The 19,378-nt window shown below is 39.7% G+C and overlaps 1 protein-coding gene across 7 annotated transcripts in view; it reads right to left on the reverse strand.

The window, feature by feature from the left end:
- The window catches only part of HIBCH (3-hydroxyisobutyryl-CoA hydrolase), a 117,970-nt gene that overhangs the window by 17,298 nt on the left and 81,294 nt on the right, over nucleotides 1-19,378 (reverse strand). For 6 of the 7 annotated variants that reach the window (XM_045034138.1, XM_019838373.3, XM_019838371.3 and 3 more), the window contains 5 exons: nucleotides 13,933-14,078; nucleotides 11,765-11,851; nucleotides 7,898-7,993; nucleotides 6,885-6,943; nucleotides 6,114-6,195 (listed from right to left, as the gene is read on the reverse strand). In XM_045034138.1, coding sequence (XP_044890073.1) covers nucleotides 6,114-6,195; nucleotides 6,885-6,943; nucleotides 7,898-7,993; nucleotides 11,765-11,851; nucleotides 13,933-14,078 — 470 coding nt within the window. The remainder of the gene's footprint in view (nucleotides 1-6,113; nucleotides 6,196-6,884; nucleotides 6,944-7,897; nucleotides 7,994-11,764; nucleotides 11,852-13,932; nucleotides 14,079-19,378) is intronic. The other variant, XM_045034136.1, reaches the window with a different exon arrangement.

Consider the following 19,378-nt stretch of genomic DNA (forward strand, 5'->3'; position numbering starts at 1 on the left):
AATCAACAAGATAGAGTCACAATGAGGAATGAAGCAGCAGAGGAGAGAATAGGTGATATAGAAGATAAAATTATGTAAAATAATGAAGCTGAAAAGAAGGAAACAAAACTATTAGATCGTTAGGGAACTCTACAATTCCATCAAGCGAAACAATATAGGTATCATAGGAGTCTCCGAAGAAGAGGACTGGGAAAAAGGGGTAGAAGGCTTATTTGAACAAATTATAGCTGAGGATCTCCCTAACCTGGGGAAGGAAACAGGCACTCAAGCCTAAAAGGCACAGAGAATTCTCCTCAAGATCAACAAAAACAGGTCAATAGCACAACATATCATAGTGAAACTTGCAAAATACAAAGATAAAGAGAGAATTGTGAAAGCAGCCAGGGACAAAAGGTCCTTAACCTCCAATGGTAAACACATAAGGTTAGCAGCAGATCTATCCACTGAAACGTGGCAGGCCAGATGGCAGTGGCAGAAAATATTCAATGTGCTGAATGGGAAAAATATGCAGCCAAGAATGCTTTATCCAGCAAGGCTGCCATTCAGAACAGAAGGAGAGACAGAGGTTCCCAGACAAAAACTAAAGGGGTTTGTGACCGTTAAACCAGCCCCGCAAGAAATTTTAAGGGGGACTCTTTGGGTACAGACAGAAACCTCCCCCAACCTCCAAAAAACAAAACAAAACAAAACAAAACAACAACAACAACAACAACAAAGCATCAAAGACCAGAAAGGACCAGAGAATCACCAGAAACACCAACTCCACAGGTAACACAATGGCACTAAATTCACATCTTTCAATAATCACTCTGAATGTTAATGGACTAAATGTCCTAACCAAAAGACCTAAGGTTTCAGAATGAATAAAAAAACAAGATCCATCTACATGCAGCTTACAAGAGACTTATTTTAGACCTAAAGACACCTGCAGATTGAAAGTGAGGGGATGGAAAATCATCTATCATGCTAATGGACATCAAAGGAAAGCCAGCATAGCCATAATTAGACAAACTACATTTTAAAACAAAGATTGTAACAAGAGATGAATGAAGAAGGGCATTATATCATAATTAAGGGGTCTATCCATCAAGAGCAGCTAACAATTGTAACTATACCCACAATTTGAAAGCACTCAAATATATAAATCAATTAATAACAAACTCATTGATAATGACACAGTAATAGCAGGGGACTTTAACATCCCACTTACAACAAAGGGCAGATGACCTAATCAAGGAAGATCATCAACAAGAAAACAATGGCTTTGGTGTTGTTTTGTTTTTTTTTTATTACAATTTTTTTTAATGCTTATTTACTTTTGAGAGAGAGAGAGAGAGAGAGAGAGAGAGAGAGAGAGAGAGCGAGCAAGCACACACACGCGAGCTGGGGAGGGGCAAAGACAGAGGGAGACACAGAATCCGGAGCAGGATCCAGGCTCTGAGCTGTCAGCACAGAGCCCAATGACGGTCTCAAACTCCCGAACTGCGAGATCATAACCTGAGCCAACGTCAGATGCCCAACTGACTGAGCCACCCAGATGCCCAATGTAAACAATAGCTTTAAATGACACATTACACCAATGGGCTTAACAAACATATTCAGAACATTTCATCCTAAAGCAGCAGAATACACATTCTTCTCAAGTGCACATGGAACATTCTACAGAATAGATTACATACTGGGTCACAAATCAGCCCTCAACAAATATAAAAAGATCAAGATCATACCATGCAGATTTTCAAATCACAATGACTTGTGACTTGTAATTAAACACAAGAAAAAATTTGGAAAGCCCTCAAATACATGGAGGTTAAAGGGCATCCTACCAAAGAACGAATGGGTTACCAGGAAATTAAAGAATAAAAAAATAATGGAAGCAAACAGAAATGAAAATATGACAGTCCAAACTCTTTGGGATGTAGCAAAGGCAGTGCTAAGAGGAACGTATATTACAATTGAGGCCTATCTCAAGAAGCAAGAAAGATCCCAAATCTTGCACCTAAGCAAGAAAGGTGCCCAAAGATTTGGCACCTAAAGGAGCCAGAAAAGGAGTATAGAAAGCCTAAAGCCAGCAGAAGGGAAATAATAAAGATTACAGCAGAAGTAAACAATCTAGAAACAGCAACAACAACAAAAACAGTAGAACAGATCAACAAAACCAAGAGCTGGTTCTTTAAAAGAATAAACAAAATTGATAAACCTTTAGCCAGATTTATCAAAAAGAGAAAGGATCCAAATAGATAAAATCACAAAGGAAAGAGGAGATATCACAATAAACATTACAGAAATACAAATTAAGAGAGAATACTATGAAAAATTATATGCCAGCAAACTGGGCAATCTGGAAGAAATGGACAAAATCCTAGAAACCTGCAAAGTACCAAAACTGAAAAACGAAGAAATAGGAAATCTGAAGAGACCTGTAACCAGCAAAGAAATTCAATCAGTAATCAAAAATCTCCCAACAAATATAAAACCTCCTAGAGTCCTGGGCCAGATGGCTTCCCAGGGGAATTCTACCAGACATTTAAAGAAGATTTAATACCTATTCTCAAACTGTTCCAAAAAAATAGAAATGGAAGGAAAGCTTCCAAACTCATTCTATGAAGCCAGCATTACCTTGATTCCAAAACCAAAGACCCCACTAAAAAGAATTATAGGCCAATATCCCTGATAAACCTGGGTGCAAAAATTCTCAACAAGATACCAGCAAAGTGAATTCAACAGTACATTAAAAGAATTATTCACCATGATCAAGTAGGATTTATTTCTGGGCTGCAGGGCTGATTCCATATTCACAAATCAGTCAATGTTATACACCACATTAATAAAAGAATAGATAAGAACCATATGATCCTGTTAATAGATGGAGAAAAAGCATCTGAAAAATACAGCATCCATTCTTGACAAAACCCTCAACAAAGTAGGGACAGATGGAAAATACCTCAACATCATCAAGACCATATATGAAAGACACACAGCTAATATCTTCCTTAACAGGGAAAGACTGAGAGCATTTCCCTTATGGTTAGGAACAAAGCATTTCCCTTATGGTTAGGAACAAAATAAAGATGCCCACTCTCACCACTACTATTTAAGACTAGAAGTCTTAGCCTTAGCAGTCAGGCAACAAAAAGAAATAAAGGGCATACAAATTGGCAAGGAAAAAGTCAAACTTTCAGTATTTGCAGACGACACGATACTCTATGTGGAAAACCCAAAAGACTCCACCAAAGAATTGCTACAACTAATGCATGAATTCAGCAAAGTCGCAGAATATAAAAACAACGTTCAGAAATCTGGTGCATTTCGAACAATAATGAAGGAGCAGAAAAAGATATCAAGGAATTGATTCCATTTATAATCGCACCAAAAACAATAAGATACCTAGGAATAAACCTAATTAAAGAGGTAAAAGATCTGTATTCTGAAAACTACAGAAGACATGAAAGAGGTTGAAGAGGACACAATGAAATGGAAAAACATTCCTTGCTCATGGATTGGAAGAACAAACATTGTTGAAATGTCTATACTGCCCAAAGCAATCTACACACTTAATGGAATCCCTATCAAAATATCACCAGCATTCTTCGCAGAGCTAAAACAATCCTAAAATTTGTACAGAACCACAACAGACCCCAAATAGCCAAAGCAATCCTGAAAAAGAAAAACAAAACTGGAGGAATCACCAGTCTGGATTTCAAGCTATATTACAAAGCTGAGGTCATCAAGACAGTATGGTATTGGCACAAAAACAGACATATAGACCAATGGAACAGAATAGACAACCCAGAAATTGACCCACAACTATATGGTCAACAAATCTTTGACAAAGCAGGAAAGACTATCCAATGGAAACAAGGTCTCTTCAACAAATGGTGTTGGGAAAACTGGACGGCAACATGCAGAAAAATTGGAACACTTTCTTACACCAGACACATTCAAAATGTATGAAAGAGCTAAATGTGAGACAGGAAACCATCAAAATCCTACAGTAGAACACAGGTAGCAACCTCTTTAACCTCTGCTAGAGCAACTTTTTAGTGCACATGTTGCCAAAGGCAAGGGAAACAAAAGCAAACATGAACTACTGGGACCTCATCAAGATCTTCTCTGCACAGAAAAGGAGACAATCAACAAAACTCAAAGACAGCCTATACAATGGGAAAAGATATTTGTAAATGACATATATGATAAAGGGTTAGTATCCAAAATCTATAAAGAACTTATCAAATTCAACACCCAAAAAACAACCAACCAGTAAAGAAATGGGCAGACGTCATGAATAGACATTTTTCCAAAGAAGATATCCAGATGGCCAACAGACACATGAAAAGATGCTGAACATCACTCATTATCAGGGAAATACAAATCAAAACCACAATGAGATACCACCTGGCACCTGTCAGAGTGGCTAAAATTAACACAAGAGACAACAGGTGTTAGTAAGGATGCAGTGAAAGAGGAACCCTCTTGCACTGTTGATGGCAACACAAACTGGTGCAGCCACTCTGGAGAACAGTATGGAGGTTCCTCAAATAGTTAAAAATAGAATTACCCTATGATCCAGCAATTGCACTAGGTATTTACCTGAAGGATACAAAAATACAGATTGAAAGGGGTACATGCACCCTGATGTTTATAGCAGCATTATCAACAATAGCCAAACTATGGAGAGAGCCCACATGTCCATCAACTGATGAGTGGATAAAAAAGATGTGGTGTGTATACACACACACACACACACACACACACACACACACACACACACGAGTATCAGGCATCAAAAAGAATGAAATCTTGCCATTTGTAATGACATGAATGGAGCTAGAATGTATTATACTAAGCAAACTAAGTCAATCAGCAAAGTAAGTCAAATACCATAATTTCATTCATATGTGGAATTTAAGAAACAAAACAGGTGAATATATGGGAAGACAGGGAGGAGAAAAGAGGCAATCAAATCATAAGAGACTCTTAACGATACAGAACAGAGTTGATGGAGGGAGGGAGGTGGGTGAGAGATGGGCCAGATGGGTGATGGGTACTAAGGACAGCACTTGTGATGAGCACTGGGTGTTATAAGTAAGTAATGAATTACTGAATTCTATTCCTGAAACCAATATTGCACTGTATATTAACTAAGATTTGAATTAGAAAAAAGAAAAAGAAAGTATAAGGAAACACTTTTTTTCTTTCCTTTATGTAGAAGTCTGAAATATTCCAAGTTTCATAATTATATTGTAGTTCCAAGCACATCAGTATCCAGTGTGCACTCCTTTATACAAAAACAGCTTTTCTTCTGCTGTTACCTGTTGAGTCACCTTGTAGAAAGATCAAAGTGTGCCTAACACTGACGAACACTGCTTAAAATTCAGCTATGGCTATGGATGGGGCCTCTTACTAGTTTGAAAAGGATCATTTTTTTTTTTTTTATTTTTATCACTGTTGCTTAGAAAGACCATATATTGATCTGCTGCATATTAAATAGAATATATAGATTAAAGGCACAAATTGCAATATATTATAAGAAGACTATTCTCCAATGACCCAGCCTTTCTAATAAAAATGTCCTTATGGGGCGCCTGGGTGGCGCAGTCGGTTAAGCGTCCGACTTCAGCCAGGTCATGATCTCGCGGTCCGTGAGTTCGAGCCCCGCGTCGGGCTCTGGGCTGATGGCTCAGAGCCTGGAGCCTGTTTCCGATTCTGTGTCTCCCTCTCTCTCTGCCCCTCCCCCGTTCATGCTCTGTCTCTCTCTGTCCCAAAAATAAATAAACGTTGAAAAAAAAAATTAAAAAAAAAATGTCCTTAAATGTTTCTCCCCAGGACAAGGAGGACTACAGGGAGATGAAGCATGCTTACTGAAGTCTCTGTTACAGTCACAGGACCTAAAAACAGCTCAGCTTTGCTATAAACATACAGCAGGTAGACAAGACACTTGGGTATAGATAAAGGTTTTGTGAAATTGCTTTCTGAGGCTCAAATGAGCTCAGGGAAAAAAAAAAAAAAAAACAACTGTGCAGTGTCACCACCATGGAGCTCTGATGCCCTTCAAGGAGGTTTCCCTGTCACAAAATCCACCACACTCAGAGCAGAAATGATCCATATATTACCTTCAACTGTTCTAAGGCAAAAGATGAACCATCTTGCTGTAAATTTTCAATAATCTGTTCCACAGTATTGGCTGAGAAGCAACTATAAAAAAGGAAACACATGATTTCACCAATCTGCAAGCAATTTCTTCTTTCCAAAATAGCAATGAATATAAACACAGGCTTTCCCCAAACTGCATTTCAATAATGAAAAAATTTCCAAGATACTTTACAGGATGATGAAATAAAACACTGCTTCTCTGGGTGTTTGCAGTCTGCTTTCATTAATTCAACACAAAGCCAAATTTTTCTTTTTTTTGCTTTCTTGCTCTATTATATGTAAATAAATATTGTAACTGTGAAAAACTGATGCTTCTTAAATTAGAGGTAGATGTCTTATTTTCCAGTAATTTTCCTCCTCTTATGTTCCTTAAGCCAGTCTGTCAATCTCTCAAATCACTGCACAAAAAAATTCTTGGCTGATCAGCTTCATAAGAACACTGTAAAAAATGACTTTACAAAAATAAAAGATAATTCAATTGTTATTTTCTAGCCTCTTTCCCATTAAAAAAAGATGTTTTGCACTAAAATGAATCAGCATGATAAAGTATATGGATTTAATCCCTCTGAAAGAGTAAGCAAGAAGCTACTTTAAAAAGTGAAAATAAAAGCACTATGCTATCTAATCTCAGAATTCAGTGCATTTCCAAACATAATGTAATAACGTTAGCAAATTCAATTTAATACAGTCCTTCCAAAAGAACAAATATACTAAGACCTCTCTTTAAGTACCTGTTTATTTTGTCCATGTGTTCCTCAAGTATAAAAGACTTGTCTTGATCAATCTTGGACTGTTTGGGAAAAAAAAAATCTCATAATTAACTTGAAGTAAACCAAATCTTCTAAAAATCCTTTAAAATGTCATCAAATTTAATAACACACTTTGAGTCAAATTATCACTTTCAGTCAAATTATATCCAACAACCTCATAAATAACTGAAAATCCAGACTGTATTTTTCCAGAGTAGGCCTTAAAAGTGTGAAAGGCAAAATATGTTCTTGTATTTTTATGTAGAATTCATTATATATGCTACATCATTAAAATATGTCAATGAATTAAGCATTTTAAGGGACCTGAGAAATCATCCTGTCCGAATTTCCATTTGGTATGGAAATTCCTACAACATGACTGTTACCTCTGTAGCGCTGACCTCCAGGGACAGAAAACAGTACCTCAGGAAGGAACTCACAAATGATTGAACAATTAGATTTTTTTTTTTTATTCTGGACCAAACTAGTCCTTTCCTGTTTATAGTGCTAGTTAATCCTACTTCCACCTCTCTTCTCACACAGAACAGTTTTGTGTTCCCTCACAAACCAGGTCCAGTCCTTCTACATTAGCTACAGGTATGACTGGGTCATAGCAAAGTATAGCAGGGCTCCACATATCCTTGTTTGTTCTGGGTACAACACTTTTACTAATAAGACTAAGCCTGAGTTAGTTTTCAGGCAGTTCTATTATGCTGCTATTTTTTTTAAACCAGTCCCATTGTAGGCTACATTTCTCCCGTGCTATACTTTATAAATTTGGTACTTTGGATGGAAATTCAAAATTTTCACTTATCTCTATTGTGATCCTGTGATTTAAAATAAGAAATACAAGGGCAACCAGCTGGCTCAGTCAGTAGAGCATGTGACTCTTGATTTTGGAGTTGTGGGTTTGAGCCCTAACTTGGAGGTAGAGATTACTTAAAAATAAAATCTTAAAAAAATATAAAAAATACATATTTAGTCTTTGCCCATACATTTGTTCTTTGTTGCTGGCTCTTTGCTCCCCCAAACCTTGGAATTTCTCTAAACAGGGCATCGTTTTGTAGTATTTGGTCTTTTGTCCTGGGTTCCTAAAATAAAGGTGAAATGGGTCTTTTGTTATTCATAACAAGCCCCTTCCAACCACACTAGAGTTCAAGTTAATGAGGGGACTTTTGGAAAAGAAAGGGCTGACTTCCAGGGAAACCAACCAATGATTAGAGGGTGAGACTGAAAGTCCCTCCCCCACACTAGTACCACCTCCCCACTTCCCTCCATCTCCAGTGAGGGGAAAGAGGTTGTGGACTGAGTTCAGTCACCAATGGCCAATAGTTTAATCAACAGTGAGTACGTAACAAAGCCTCCATAAAAATCCAATAGGATAGAGAGCTTCCAGGTTAGTGAACACATCTCCAAGTGGGCAGAGTGGTACACCCAACCTCACTGGGACAGAAGCTCCTGGGCTTGAGACCCTTCTAGACCTTGCCCTGTGTACCATTTACTGGACTATTCATTCGTATCTTTTACTGTATCCTTTATAATAAACCAAAAACACTGTTTCCCTGAGTTCTATGAGAAATTCTGGCAAATTATCAAACCCAAGGAAGGGGTCATGAGAACCCCAATTTATGGCCAACCAGTCAGAAGTGACAAGTTGGGACTTGTGACTGGCATCTGAAATGGGGTCGGTTTTGTGGGACTGAGACATTAGGGTGTGGTATCTGATGCTAACTCCAGGTAGACAGCATTAGGATTAAAACTGACTACTGGACATCCATCTGGTGTTGCAGAGAATTGCTTGATGTGTGCACACACATTTGGTGTCAAAAGTGTTATGAGTGTGGTAGTAGTCGGAGAGTAAAGGAAAACACAGGGAGTGATTTTTTAATCCATATTCTTTCACCTAATTTTTTTTCTTAGTTTCAAGTCAATTTGATCAAAATGCTGTCAACAGTCTCATCCAATTCACTGAGAAAAATTCTAAAAAACTGAAAAAGGCCAACATGACTTTATTTATAGACTAATACCCTCAAATTTAACAGAACTGTTTGATAAGGCCCTTCAACTCCCACACACTATAATTCATGCTATATTTACCCAACATGAGAGACTGTCAAATGCTTTGACAAAAATCTGGTGAAATCCTCATGTGCTCTGTGTTCACAGTCATAGCACTGAACATTCAGGGGCTCTGTGAATCCATATTCATGTTCTTGAGTTCTGGATAAAATTCTTATACTATTTTTCTAAAGTTTTCCTCCCCTCTCACTTCTCTGTTATGAATTCCTAATAATAAGATATTAGACCTCCTGGAATAATACTTCTAATCTTCCTTTCTCTTCATTTTCCATGTTATTAACCTTCCTGTCTTGTTACAGTTTTCTTCCACCTTCAATTTTAATCTAATCTGTTGTGGGGTTTTTCCCTTTTGTTAATCACACTTCTCTTTTATTCTTTGACTACTTTATTTTATTGCTTTTATTTTTAATTTTTATTTTTGAGAGAGAGAGAGACAGAGCATGAGTGGGGGAGCAGCAGAGAGTGGGAGACAAAGAATCTGAAGCAGGCCCCAGGCTCTGAGCTGTCAGCACAGAGCCTAATGCGGGGCTCGAACTCTCAAACCACAAGATCATGACCTGCTCAACCAACTGACACACCCAGACGTCCCTGAATACTTTACTTTATAACTTCTGTTCTTATTTCACAGATGCAATATTTTCCTCTTATCAGAACCATAAAAGTTTTAACAGTTATAGTTTTTCTTCCTTTCCTTCCTCCCTCTTTCTCTTTCTCCTCCCTGCATTGTCTGCTTGTTTCAAGTGCCTTCTTTGTTTTTACACTTAGCATGAAAAATTTTAGTGTGAAGTATTACAATTAAGTAGCTTTATGTGTAAAGTCAATCGTAGTTATAGGATTATCAATTGTCGGAAGCATTACAGATATCAGGCAAAGACCTGGATGTTTCCTGGAGGCGGGGAGTGGGGGGGGGGGCTGGGGGCCTGGGGACAGTCCTCAAGTGGCAACATCTATAGTTTTTTTTCTTTTTCTTCAAATGTACTGCTTGAGGGGCGCCTGGGTGGATCAGTCGGCTAAGCGTCTGACTTCAGCTCAGGTCATGATCTCGCGGTGCGTGAGTTCGAGCCCCGTGTCAGGCTCTGTGCTGACAGCTCAGAGCCTGGAGCCTGTTCCGGATTCTGTGTCTCCCTCTCTCTCTGACCCTCCCCTGTTCATGCTCTGTCTCTGTCTCAAAAATAAATAAATGCTAACAAATGTACTGCTTGGAAGTGGGATGGTGCCATTGACCGAATGTTTGTGTCACCCCAAAATTCATGCTGAAACTTTAATCCCCAAAGTGATGGTATTTGGAGATGATGCCTTTGGGAGATAATTAGGTCAAGAGGGTGGAGCCCTCATGATGGGATTAGCATCCTTATAAGAAGAGACCTGAGAGAGTTCACTTTGCTGTGTAAACACAGCAAGAAGGTCATCTGCAAACCAGGAAGAGGGTCCTCACCAAGAATTTGACACCAAATCTTTGGAATTTCCAGCCTCCAGAACTGTGAGAAATAAGTTTCTATTGTTTAAGCCATCAAACGTAATGGTGTTTTTATTATAGATGCCCAAACTAAGATAGAGGATATTTAATAGTCTGGAAGCTAACTAGAAGAAGAGGCTAGGGGTATTCCTATTCACTATGTTATGCCTCTTTTTTTTTTGGGGGGGGGGGGGGAAGAACCTGCTCCTTTCCCTCAGTCAGCAAGGTCTGTTTGATTTGATCTAAGGAGTAAATTTCCACTCTTCAGTCAGGCTATGAAAGGTTAGTTGCTGCTACAGGAGGAAGACTTCTGGAGGCCTAACTGCTCCTTATAAAAATTTGAAGGGATCCTCTTGTTTTTTCTCTCCATCTCCACACCCCAGTCTTCAGAGGACCCTGGTACCTTACAGAGCATAAACAGCAAGAACTGGCTTGCTTCTTACTGCCTTCCCCCACTGAAAGATAAGACTTCAATGTTCTCAAATCTAAAGTATCTGCCCCCTAGGGGCACCTGGGTGGCTCAGTCAGTTAAGCGTCCGACTTCGGCTCAGGTCATGATCTTGGGGTTCGTGAGTTCGAGCCCCGCATGGGTCTCTGTCCTGACAGCTCAGAGCCTGGAGCCTGTTTCAGATTCTGTGTCTCCCTCTCTCTCTGCCCCTCCCCTGTCCACGTTCTCTGTCTCAAAAATAAATAAATGTTAAATAAATAAATAAATTTAAAGTAGCTGCCCTCATCATCCTTCTGTTTTCAGCCTTCCAAAATATTGACATCTCATGCCTGCCACTTTCTCCTTTTCTGTTCTTTGTGGATTTGCACCTTTTTTATTCCTTCATTACAATTAAGTGGGGTTTTAGAAGGGAGCATGTATTCAACCCATAAAGTTTAATAAAAAGTCATATAACATTTTTAGAGTTTTGGCTCTTAAAAGAAAGTTAAATAACATAAGTAAGGAATTACAAGTGACACTGCGATATATTTTATTATTATATTTAGATATGTACCAGAGTTTCACTTTAGCAGCTCAACAGGGTCAACACTGAACCATCCATTACAGACATGTCACAGTGCACTGTAAAAAGCCCTTGCAAGGGCCAATCACAAGGTTATGCACTGATATTCACCAGCAATGGGAAGATAAGCTGTGCAGTTGTGCAGCAAAGAAGTCGTCTTCTCAGATGACTATCCTAACAATTGTGAAGCAGTGATCCTTCCATCAAGCTTTAAAGAAAATTAATCTCAGTATATTTATATCCACCAACTGCTAATTGTTCAATCACTCCCTCTTCCCCATGAATTAAAATCTGAGGTTAGAATACTGAAAGATTACCTTTGTATGGTAAGCTTCTAAGACATCCGCAATATTTTCTTTTGAAGGTGATTTTAGGGCTATCAAATCTTCTTCTAACATGCCCAACTAAAAGAGGAAAAAAAAAAAAAGAAAACACTTGAAACCCAAAAGAAACAGACTTTTTTTTTTTTAGAAACCTTATATTCTTTTTAAAAATACTTGTCTTAAAATTATGATGTGCTCTCTTCAGCTGAATCAGTGAAGGAAATTTTCTCTGAAGTTGAATGCACACACATTCCCACACAGCACATACCTTGCAAGGAATTGGATAAAGATGGAAGACAATAAAGAGGAGAAAGAGAGACATTCATCTTTGTTTCTCTCTGGCTATTAGACACTTGAAATGTAGTATTGCAACCAAAGATCTGAATTACAAATTTTAACTAAAATTGCCACATGTGACTAATGGCTACTATAGTCAATGCACAGCTATACCATACAGCCACACTTAACTCTCCATCTATATCCCTCACATACCTGTTCTAAGCTCAACAAATGGGACTTTTTATTGTTTCCAAAACATACCAAATGCTTTCCTGCCCATGAGCTTGCTCATTACATATTTTCTGTATCCAGAATGCCTTTTCCTGACAAAACTCATCTTAAGGCTTAGCTGAACTGCAACCTCTGTGGGAAAACTTCCAGTCCCTTCTTATAAGTAAGTTTTCCCTCCTTTCAATCCACTGAGTACTTTCTCTGTATGACAGAGAAGGGAATAGGTTGTGCATTAGCACTGTCTCCCATCCTTAACTAAATTCCGCTCTATTCAAGATTGTCCCTCCAGAAGAGATAATGGACTCCTGTTTGCTTCCTATTACACCTAAAGAGAAGAATGGGACCGCCCCCTATTCAATGTGACTGTGGATGCCCATAACATGGAGAAAGATCTGAAACTTCAAGTAAATGTGATAGAAGGCCCTCCTAACAGTGTACAGGCAACAATTTTCAACTTTGTGTACTTTATATTTTTTTTTCTTAATGTTTATTTATTTTTGAGAGAGACAGAGACAGAATGTGAGTGGGTTAGGGGCAGAGAGAGAGGGAGACACAGAATCCGAAGCACACTCCAGGCTCTGAGCTGTCAGCACAGAGCCCAACACAGGGCTCAAACTCACGGACCGCAAGATCATGACCTGAGCCAAAGTTGGACACTCAACCGACTGAGCCACCCAGATGCCCCTGTACTTTGTACTTTTTTATAATATTGCTTCTTCTATCCCAAAATATCTCCTTCAAGATCAGATATTCATTTAGAGACCTATGTGCATCCTGGAAAGCTAAGTTCACCCCATAGTTCCAGAAATTGAACACATTAATGGAGCACATTAGCAAGGTGGGCTAGTTGATACAGGCTAACCCACTTTCAGGTTCAAGGGTGATATAAGCCAGTTCAATGAGAGTGAGCTAAGCCAGTTGAAGCAGAATAAATCCCAAATCTCTTACTGGGAATTCTGAGGCAAAACCACATTGAATTGGATTTTCTCTTACATTTACCACAAAGAGATTCAACTACTATGGTAGAAACTGCCATCCCCATTTGGAAATGAGAAAACTGGGTGATAAAGAAGCTAAATTCAACCTAGGATTTAAACTCAAGCTGTCTGTCTGCAGTTCTTTGCCACTATGCTATACTGTGCTAAGAAAATTGGCCACACTGTTAAAAAGAGAGACAGATAAGCAACATGTGTCCCTTGCAACAGATACTCTTTAGAAAAGTTTTTAAGACTATTTTACAAATGGAACCCTTAAATGCACTGGTAAGGAAACTCACAATTGAGAAAACCTTTCAAAAATGTTTTTATAAAAGCCTATCTTTTTATATATAAATTTAAATCTTTATATATTAGGTTTTCTTAAAGAAGGTGTGGGGTTTTTTTGACCCAAGTGTAAGTATTCATTAAAAATTAGGCACTGACGGTGTCAGGCAAAACAGCCCCGAATCCAGATATAATTCTCTCCATTTTGCACATAAGGAAACATGATTGGAGAGCTTAAATACTGTCTCAAAGGTCACACAGCTTTAAGCGGCAGATCCTGGATTCAGACCCATGTCTAACCAAAAGCCTGTGATCTCAACCACTCATAATGCCTCCATGTACAATAGGAATTATTCTAACAACACAAAATGCAATCATCCAAGCAATTACCTTTTCAGAATCCACAAAATGTGTCGCAATTCCTGCTGCATACACATCTCTTCCTTTCAGTCTGAATCCTGTTAATGCAAGGAAGTAACCAAGTTTTCCTTGAAGTCGTGGCAAGAAATAACCTCCACCCACATCAGGGAAGAGTCCTGTAATAAAATAATGGAAAGAGATATCGACTCAAATGAAAAAAAAGAATGTAACTCTTTGAGATCAGATGGCCATCTCTCTCCGGAATTTGAATCTATACTAAAAATATTACTAAACTAAGTACTATCCAATGCAATCAAAATCACAAAAGACTTGCTATTAAATTGTGCTAACTTGAGGTTTTTTTCAAAATTTTCACATCTTACTGCCATACAAGTCAAAGTATTTGACAGCATAATTTTCTATATATAAGTAGTACTCAATAAATACTACCTAAAGTTTCCTATTTTTTATCATCTCTGAAACAGTAAAAACCGAAAGAATACTTTCTTTCCAAATGATAAGCAAAGAAAAAATATGCATAATCCAATATTATGTGAAAATTCATTATCACTTAAGTCATAGTCTATTCCATTAGTCAATGATATAATATTCAAGATATTTAAAGTGATGCCATAACCTTTAGTCCTACGAAGAACAAGTTTACACCTAACAAAATCACTTGCATTAACTCTTTTCTTAGCCATCTTTTTTTAATTCCCTTATTAAAAATTCCTTTTTAAAAATGACTGAAAGTAGCATATGCAAATATTTGCCAGTACTTTTTGGTATTTAAGAGCTCCTTAAATAACTGTGACCCTCTTGTTTTATAATCCATGTATCTATTCTAAGATTGCTTCATTTATTCAAGTTGAGACTAGAACACAGGCATTCAAATTCTTCCCAATTCTACTTGACAAAAAAGTTCTTAGACTTGAAAGAATTACCATTCTACTCTAAATATCTCTTAGCATCTCAAATAAAAAAGGTCTAAAAGGGAATTCATGAGTTCCCCCAATTGCCATCACCTCCCTTCCAATATCACTCACCTCAATAAAGCAAGCACACAGCCATCCAGCCTGGACACCTTCTTCTCATAACCACCCCTTTAGCACCCACCAGTGATTATGACCTATTGATTCCTCCTCCAGAAAGTTCTCCCTACAATGAATGGCCAGAGTGATTTTTTTTTTAATTTTTTAATGTTTATTTATTTTTGAGAGAGAGAGAGAGAGAGAGAGAGAGAGAGAGAGAGAGAGAGAGAGAGACAGAGTGCAAACAGGGAAGGGGCAGAGAGATAGGGAGACACAGAATCTGAAACAGGCTCCAGGCTCTGGGCTGTCAGCACAGAGCCTGATGTGGGGCCTGAACCCACAACTGTGAGATCATGACCTGAGCTGAAGTCAGATGCCCAACTAACACCCAGGCACCCCACCAGAGTGATCTTTTTAATTACACAAATCTTGATCATGTTTTGCCTTCTACTGCTTAAAACTCTTCCATAACTCTTCCAGGAAGTCTATCCCTCTTAGATTAAAACTAACACTTTCAAAGTCTTCAAGGCCCCCAACCACTTTTTCAAATACATCTCTTACTATACTCACTCACTACATTCCAGCCACTCTGTTCTTCTTTCAGTTCCCCAACATTCTATACTCTACACCATATACTACCTTCCCCACAGCCTCAGCAGCACTCTTCACAAGTGAAAAAATACTTTGTCTTGAAGTACTTTCCTCTGCTCCAGGGTAACACATTCTCTCTTTTTGCCCCGACCTCAGTGGCTGCTTCTTTCCATCCCCTACTGCCGGGTCCACTTCCCTTGCTTGACCTCTACATGCTGCTATGCCTAGGCTTGACCTTAGGCTATCCCTACCTCCCTACACACATATTTCCTCAGCACTTTTGGCTCTAGATAACATCTGTATGCTCTTACGTCCCTGTTATGGACTGAACTGTGTCCCCCACAAAATTTTTAAACAAGACTTGACCCCCCCCCCCAACCATGTGACAATTTGGATATAGGCCCTCTAAAAAGATAAAGTTAAATGAGGTTATAATGCTAGGCCCCAATCCAGTACAACTGATCTTTATAAGAAGAAGACAACAGCACTAGAAGCACAGACACACAGGAAAGGCCATGTGAGGACACAGCAAGAAGGCAGCTATCCAGAAGCCAAGGAGAGAAGCCTCAGGTGAAACCAAACCTTCCAATACCTTGGTCTTAGACTTACAGCCTCCAGAACTGTGAAAAGTAAATGTTGTTTACATCACCAGTCTGTAGTATTGTTACTGCAGCCCTAACAGACCAATGCGCTTCCAAATCTATATATCTAACTTATGCCTTTTCCCTTGAATAGGAAACTCTTTAGATCTGCATTCTAGACATAAGCACATGGATAATAAGCACCTCAAATATAACATGGCAAAAACACAATATGATTCCCAAAACCCTCTAACTACATGGCTCCTTCCCTAATCAGCCTCATCCATCCAGCCACACAAGCTAAACACCTTGGAATTATTCCTGATTCATCACATGAGAAAGCCAGTTCACTCCAAAACATTTTTCAAATCTATTTTATTCCAACATATAGTTCCATACTACCTCAAGCCAAAATCACCCTCTTCTAGACCTGTGCTATCCAATAGAATTTTCTGTGATGATGAAAATGTTCTATAATTTATGCTATCCAATATGGTAGGCACTAGACAGAATGTGGCTATTAAACACTTGAAATGTGGCTGGTGTGACTAATGAACTAAATTTATTTTAATTTAATTTATATTTAAATAGCCATATGCGGCCAGTAGCTATAATATTATACAGCATAGCTCTAGATTAATATAATGACCTCCTAACAAGTCTCCTTGCTACTGCTCTTGTAACCCTATAATCCATTATCCTTAAAGTAGAATGATGGTATTAAAATGTAAATCAGACAAAGGGAGTTATGGTGGAGAAGTGGAGTGACCCGGATTTTCCTCATCCCTCCATCACAGCTGTACTAAGGTCAGATCACTTGGAATACCCAGGAAGTGGATCTGCAGAGTGGCAGAAGGATCTCCACAGTTGGGGGGAGACAGCTTGGCAGGATTGAGGTGCCTGTATGTGAATTGGGGGAGATAAAATGGCAGAGGCACAGAAGGGAGGGAAACCCTTTATGCAAAGACAAAAGGGAGAGAGAAGGGGGTTGTAAAAGTCAGCATTGAGGAAGGAATGGAAGAAAGACTAATTGTTAAAACAATTATGGTTCAGATAAGAAGAAAATATTTCATCTGTGAAATAAGAACAGTGGTTATAAAGTAAAGTAGTCAGGGGCACCTGGGTGGCTCAGTCGGTTGAGTGTCCAACTTCAGCTCAGGTCATGATCTCACCATTCCCGAGTTCAAGCTCTGTGTTGGGCTCTTTGCTAACAGCTCAGAGCCTGAAGCCTGCTTCAGATTCTGTGTCTCCCTCCCTCTCTGCCCCTCTCCTGCCTATGCTCTCTCTCTCTCAAAAATAAACATTAAAAAAATTTTTTTAATGTCAAGAATCCAATAAAAAAAATACAAGACATTGGGGTGCCTGGGTAACTCAAATGGTTAAGCAGTCTTGGTTTTGGTTCAAGTCATGATCTCACAGTTCATGAGTTTGAGTCCCAAATAGGGCTCCACTTGGGATTCTCTCTCTCCCCCTCTCTCTGCCCCTCCCCTGGCATGCACGTGTGCTTTCTCTCTCTCTCTCAATATAAATAAACTTAAAGAAAATTGCAAGGCATTTAAAAAAGCAGGAAAATACTACCCATAATGAGGTGATAAAACAATCAAAATTGACACAGAATTGACATAATAAACATAAGAATTAGCAAACAAGAACATTAACACAGAATAAGTATATCTTATAGGTTCAAAAAGTTAAGTAGAAACAGAAGATATAGGAGAGAAGTGGCAAGATGGCGGCTTAGGAGGACGCTGGGCTCACCGCGCGTCCTGCTGATCACTTAGATTCCACCTACACCTGCCTAAATAACCCAGAAAACCTCCAGAGGATTAGCAGAACGGAGTCGCTGGAGCCAAACGCAGACGACAGGCCCACGGAAGAGGGTAGGAAGGGCGGCGAGGCGGTGCGCGCTCCACGGACTGGCGGGAGGGAGCCGGGGCGGAGGGGCGGCTCGCTGGCCAAGCAGAGCCCCCGAGTCTGGCTTGCAAAAGCGGAGGGGCCTGACGGACGGTGTTCCGACAGCAAGCGCGACTTAGCGTCTGGGAGGACATAAGTCAGCAGCTCTGCTCAGAAAGCGGGAAGGCTGGAGGACAAAGGGAGGGAGAGCTGCTGAGCCCCCTGACGACAGAGCTCAGTTTGGTGGGGAACAAAGGTGCTTGCCAGTGCCATCTCCCCCACCCATCCCCCAGCCAAAATCCCAAACAGAACCAGTTCCTGCCAGGAAACTTGCTCGCTCCGCGTAAACACCCAACTCTGTGCTTCTGCGGAGCCAAACCTCCGGCAGCGGATCTGACTCCCTCCCGCTGCCACAGGGCCCCTCCTGAAGTGGATCACCGAAGGAGAAGCGATCTAAGCCTGCCCCTCCTGCCCCCGTGCACCTTGCCTACCCACCCCAGCTAATACGCCAGATCCCCAGCATCACAAGCCTGGCAGTGTGCAAGTAGCCCAGACGGGCCACACCACCCCACAGTGAATCCCGCCCCCAGGAGAGGGGAAGAGAAGGCACACACCAGTCTGACTGTGGCCCCAGCGGTGGGCTGGGGGCAGACATCAGGTCTGACTGCGGCCCCGCCCACCAACTCCAGTTATACACCACAGCACAGGGGAAGTGCCCTGCAGGTCCTCAACACGCCAGGGACTATCCAAAATGACCAAGCGGAAGAATTCCCCTCAGAAGAATCTCCAGGAAATAACAACAGCTAATGAGCTGATCAAAAAGGATTTAAATAATATGACAGAAAGTGAATTTAGAATAATAGTCATAAAATTAATCGCTGGGCTTGGAAACAGTATACAGGACAGCAGAGAATCTCTTGCTACAGAGATCAAGGGACTAAGGAACAGTCAAGAGGAGCTGAAAAACGCTTTAAACGAAATGCATAACAAAATGGAAACCACCACAGCTCGGCTTGAAGAGGCAGAGGAGAGAATAGGTGAACTAGAAGATAAAGTTATGGAAAAAGAGGAAGCTGAGAAAAAGAGAGATAAAAAAATCCAGGAGTATGAGAGGAAAATTAGAGAACTAAGTGATACACTAAAAAGAAATAATCTACGCATAATTGGTATCCCAGAGGAGGAAGAGAGAGGGAAAGGTGCTGAAGGGGTACTTGAAGATATAATAGCTGAGAACTTCCCTGAACTGGGGAAGGAAAAAGGCATTGAAATCCAAGAGGCACAGAGAACTCCCTTCAGACGTAACTTGAATCGATCTTCTGCACGACATATCATAGTGAAACTGGCAAAATACAAGGATAAAGAGAAAATTCTGAAAGCAGC

Source organism: Felis catus, chromosome C1 (assembly GCF_018350175.1).
Source record: "Felis catus isolate Fca126 chromosome C1, F.catus_Fca126_mat1.0, whole genome shotgun sequence".
In the NCBI taxonomy this organism is placed as follows: Eukaryota; Metazoa; Chordata; class Mammalia; order Carnivora; family Felidae; genus Felis; species Felis catus.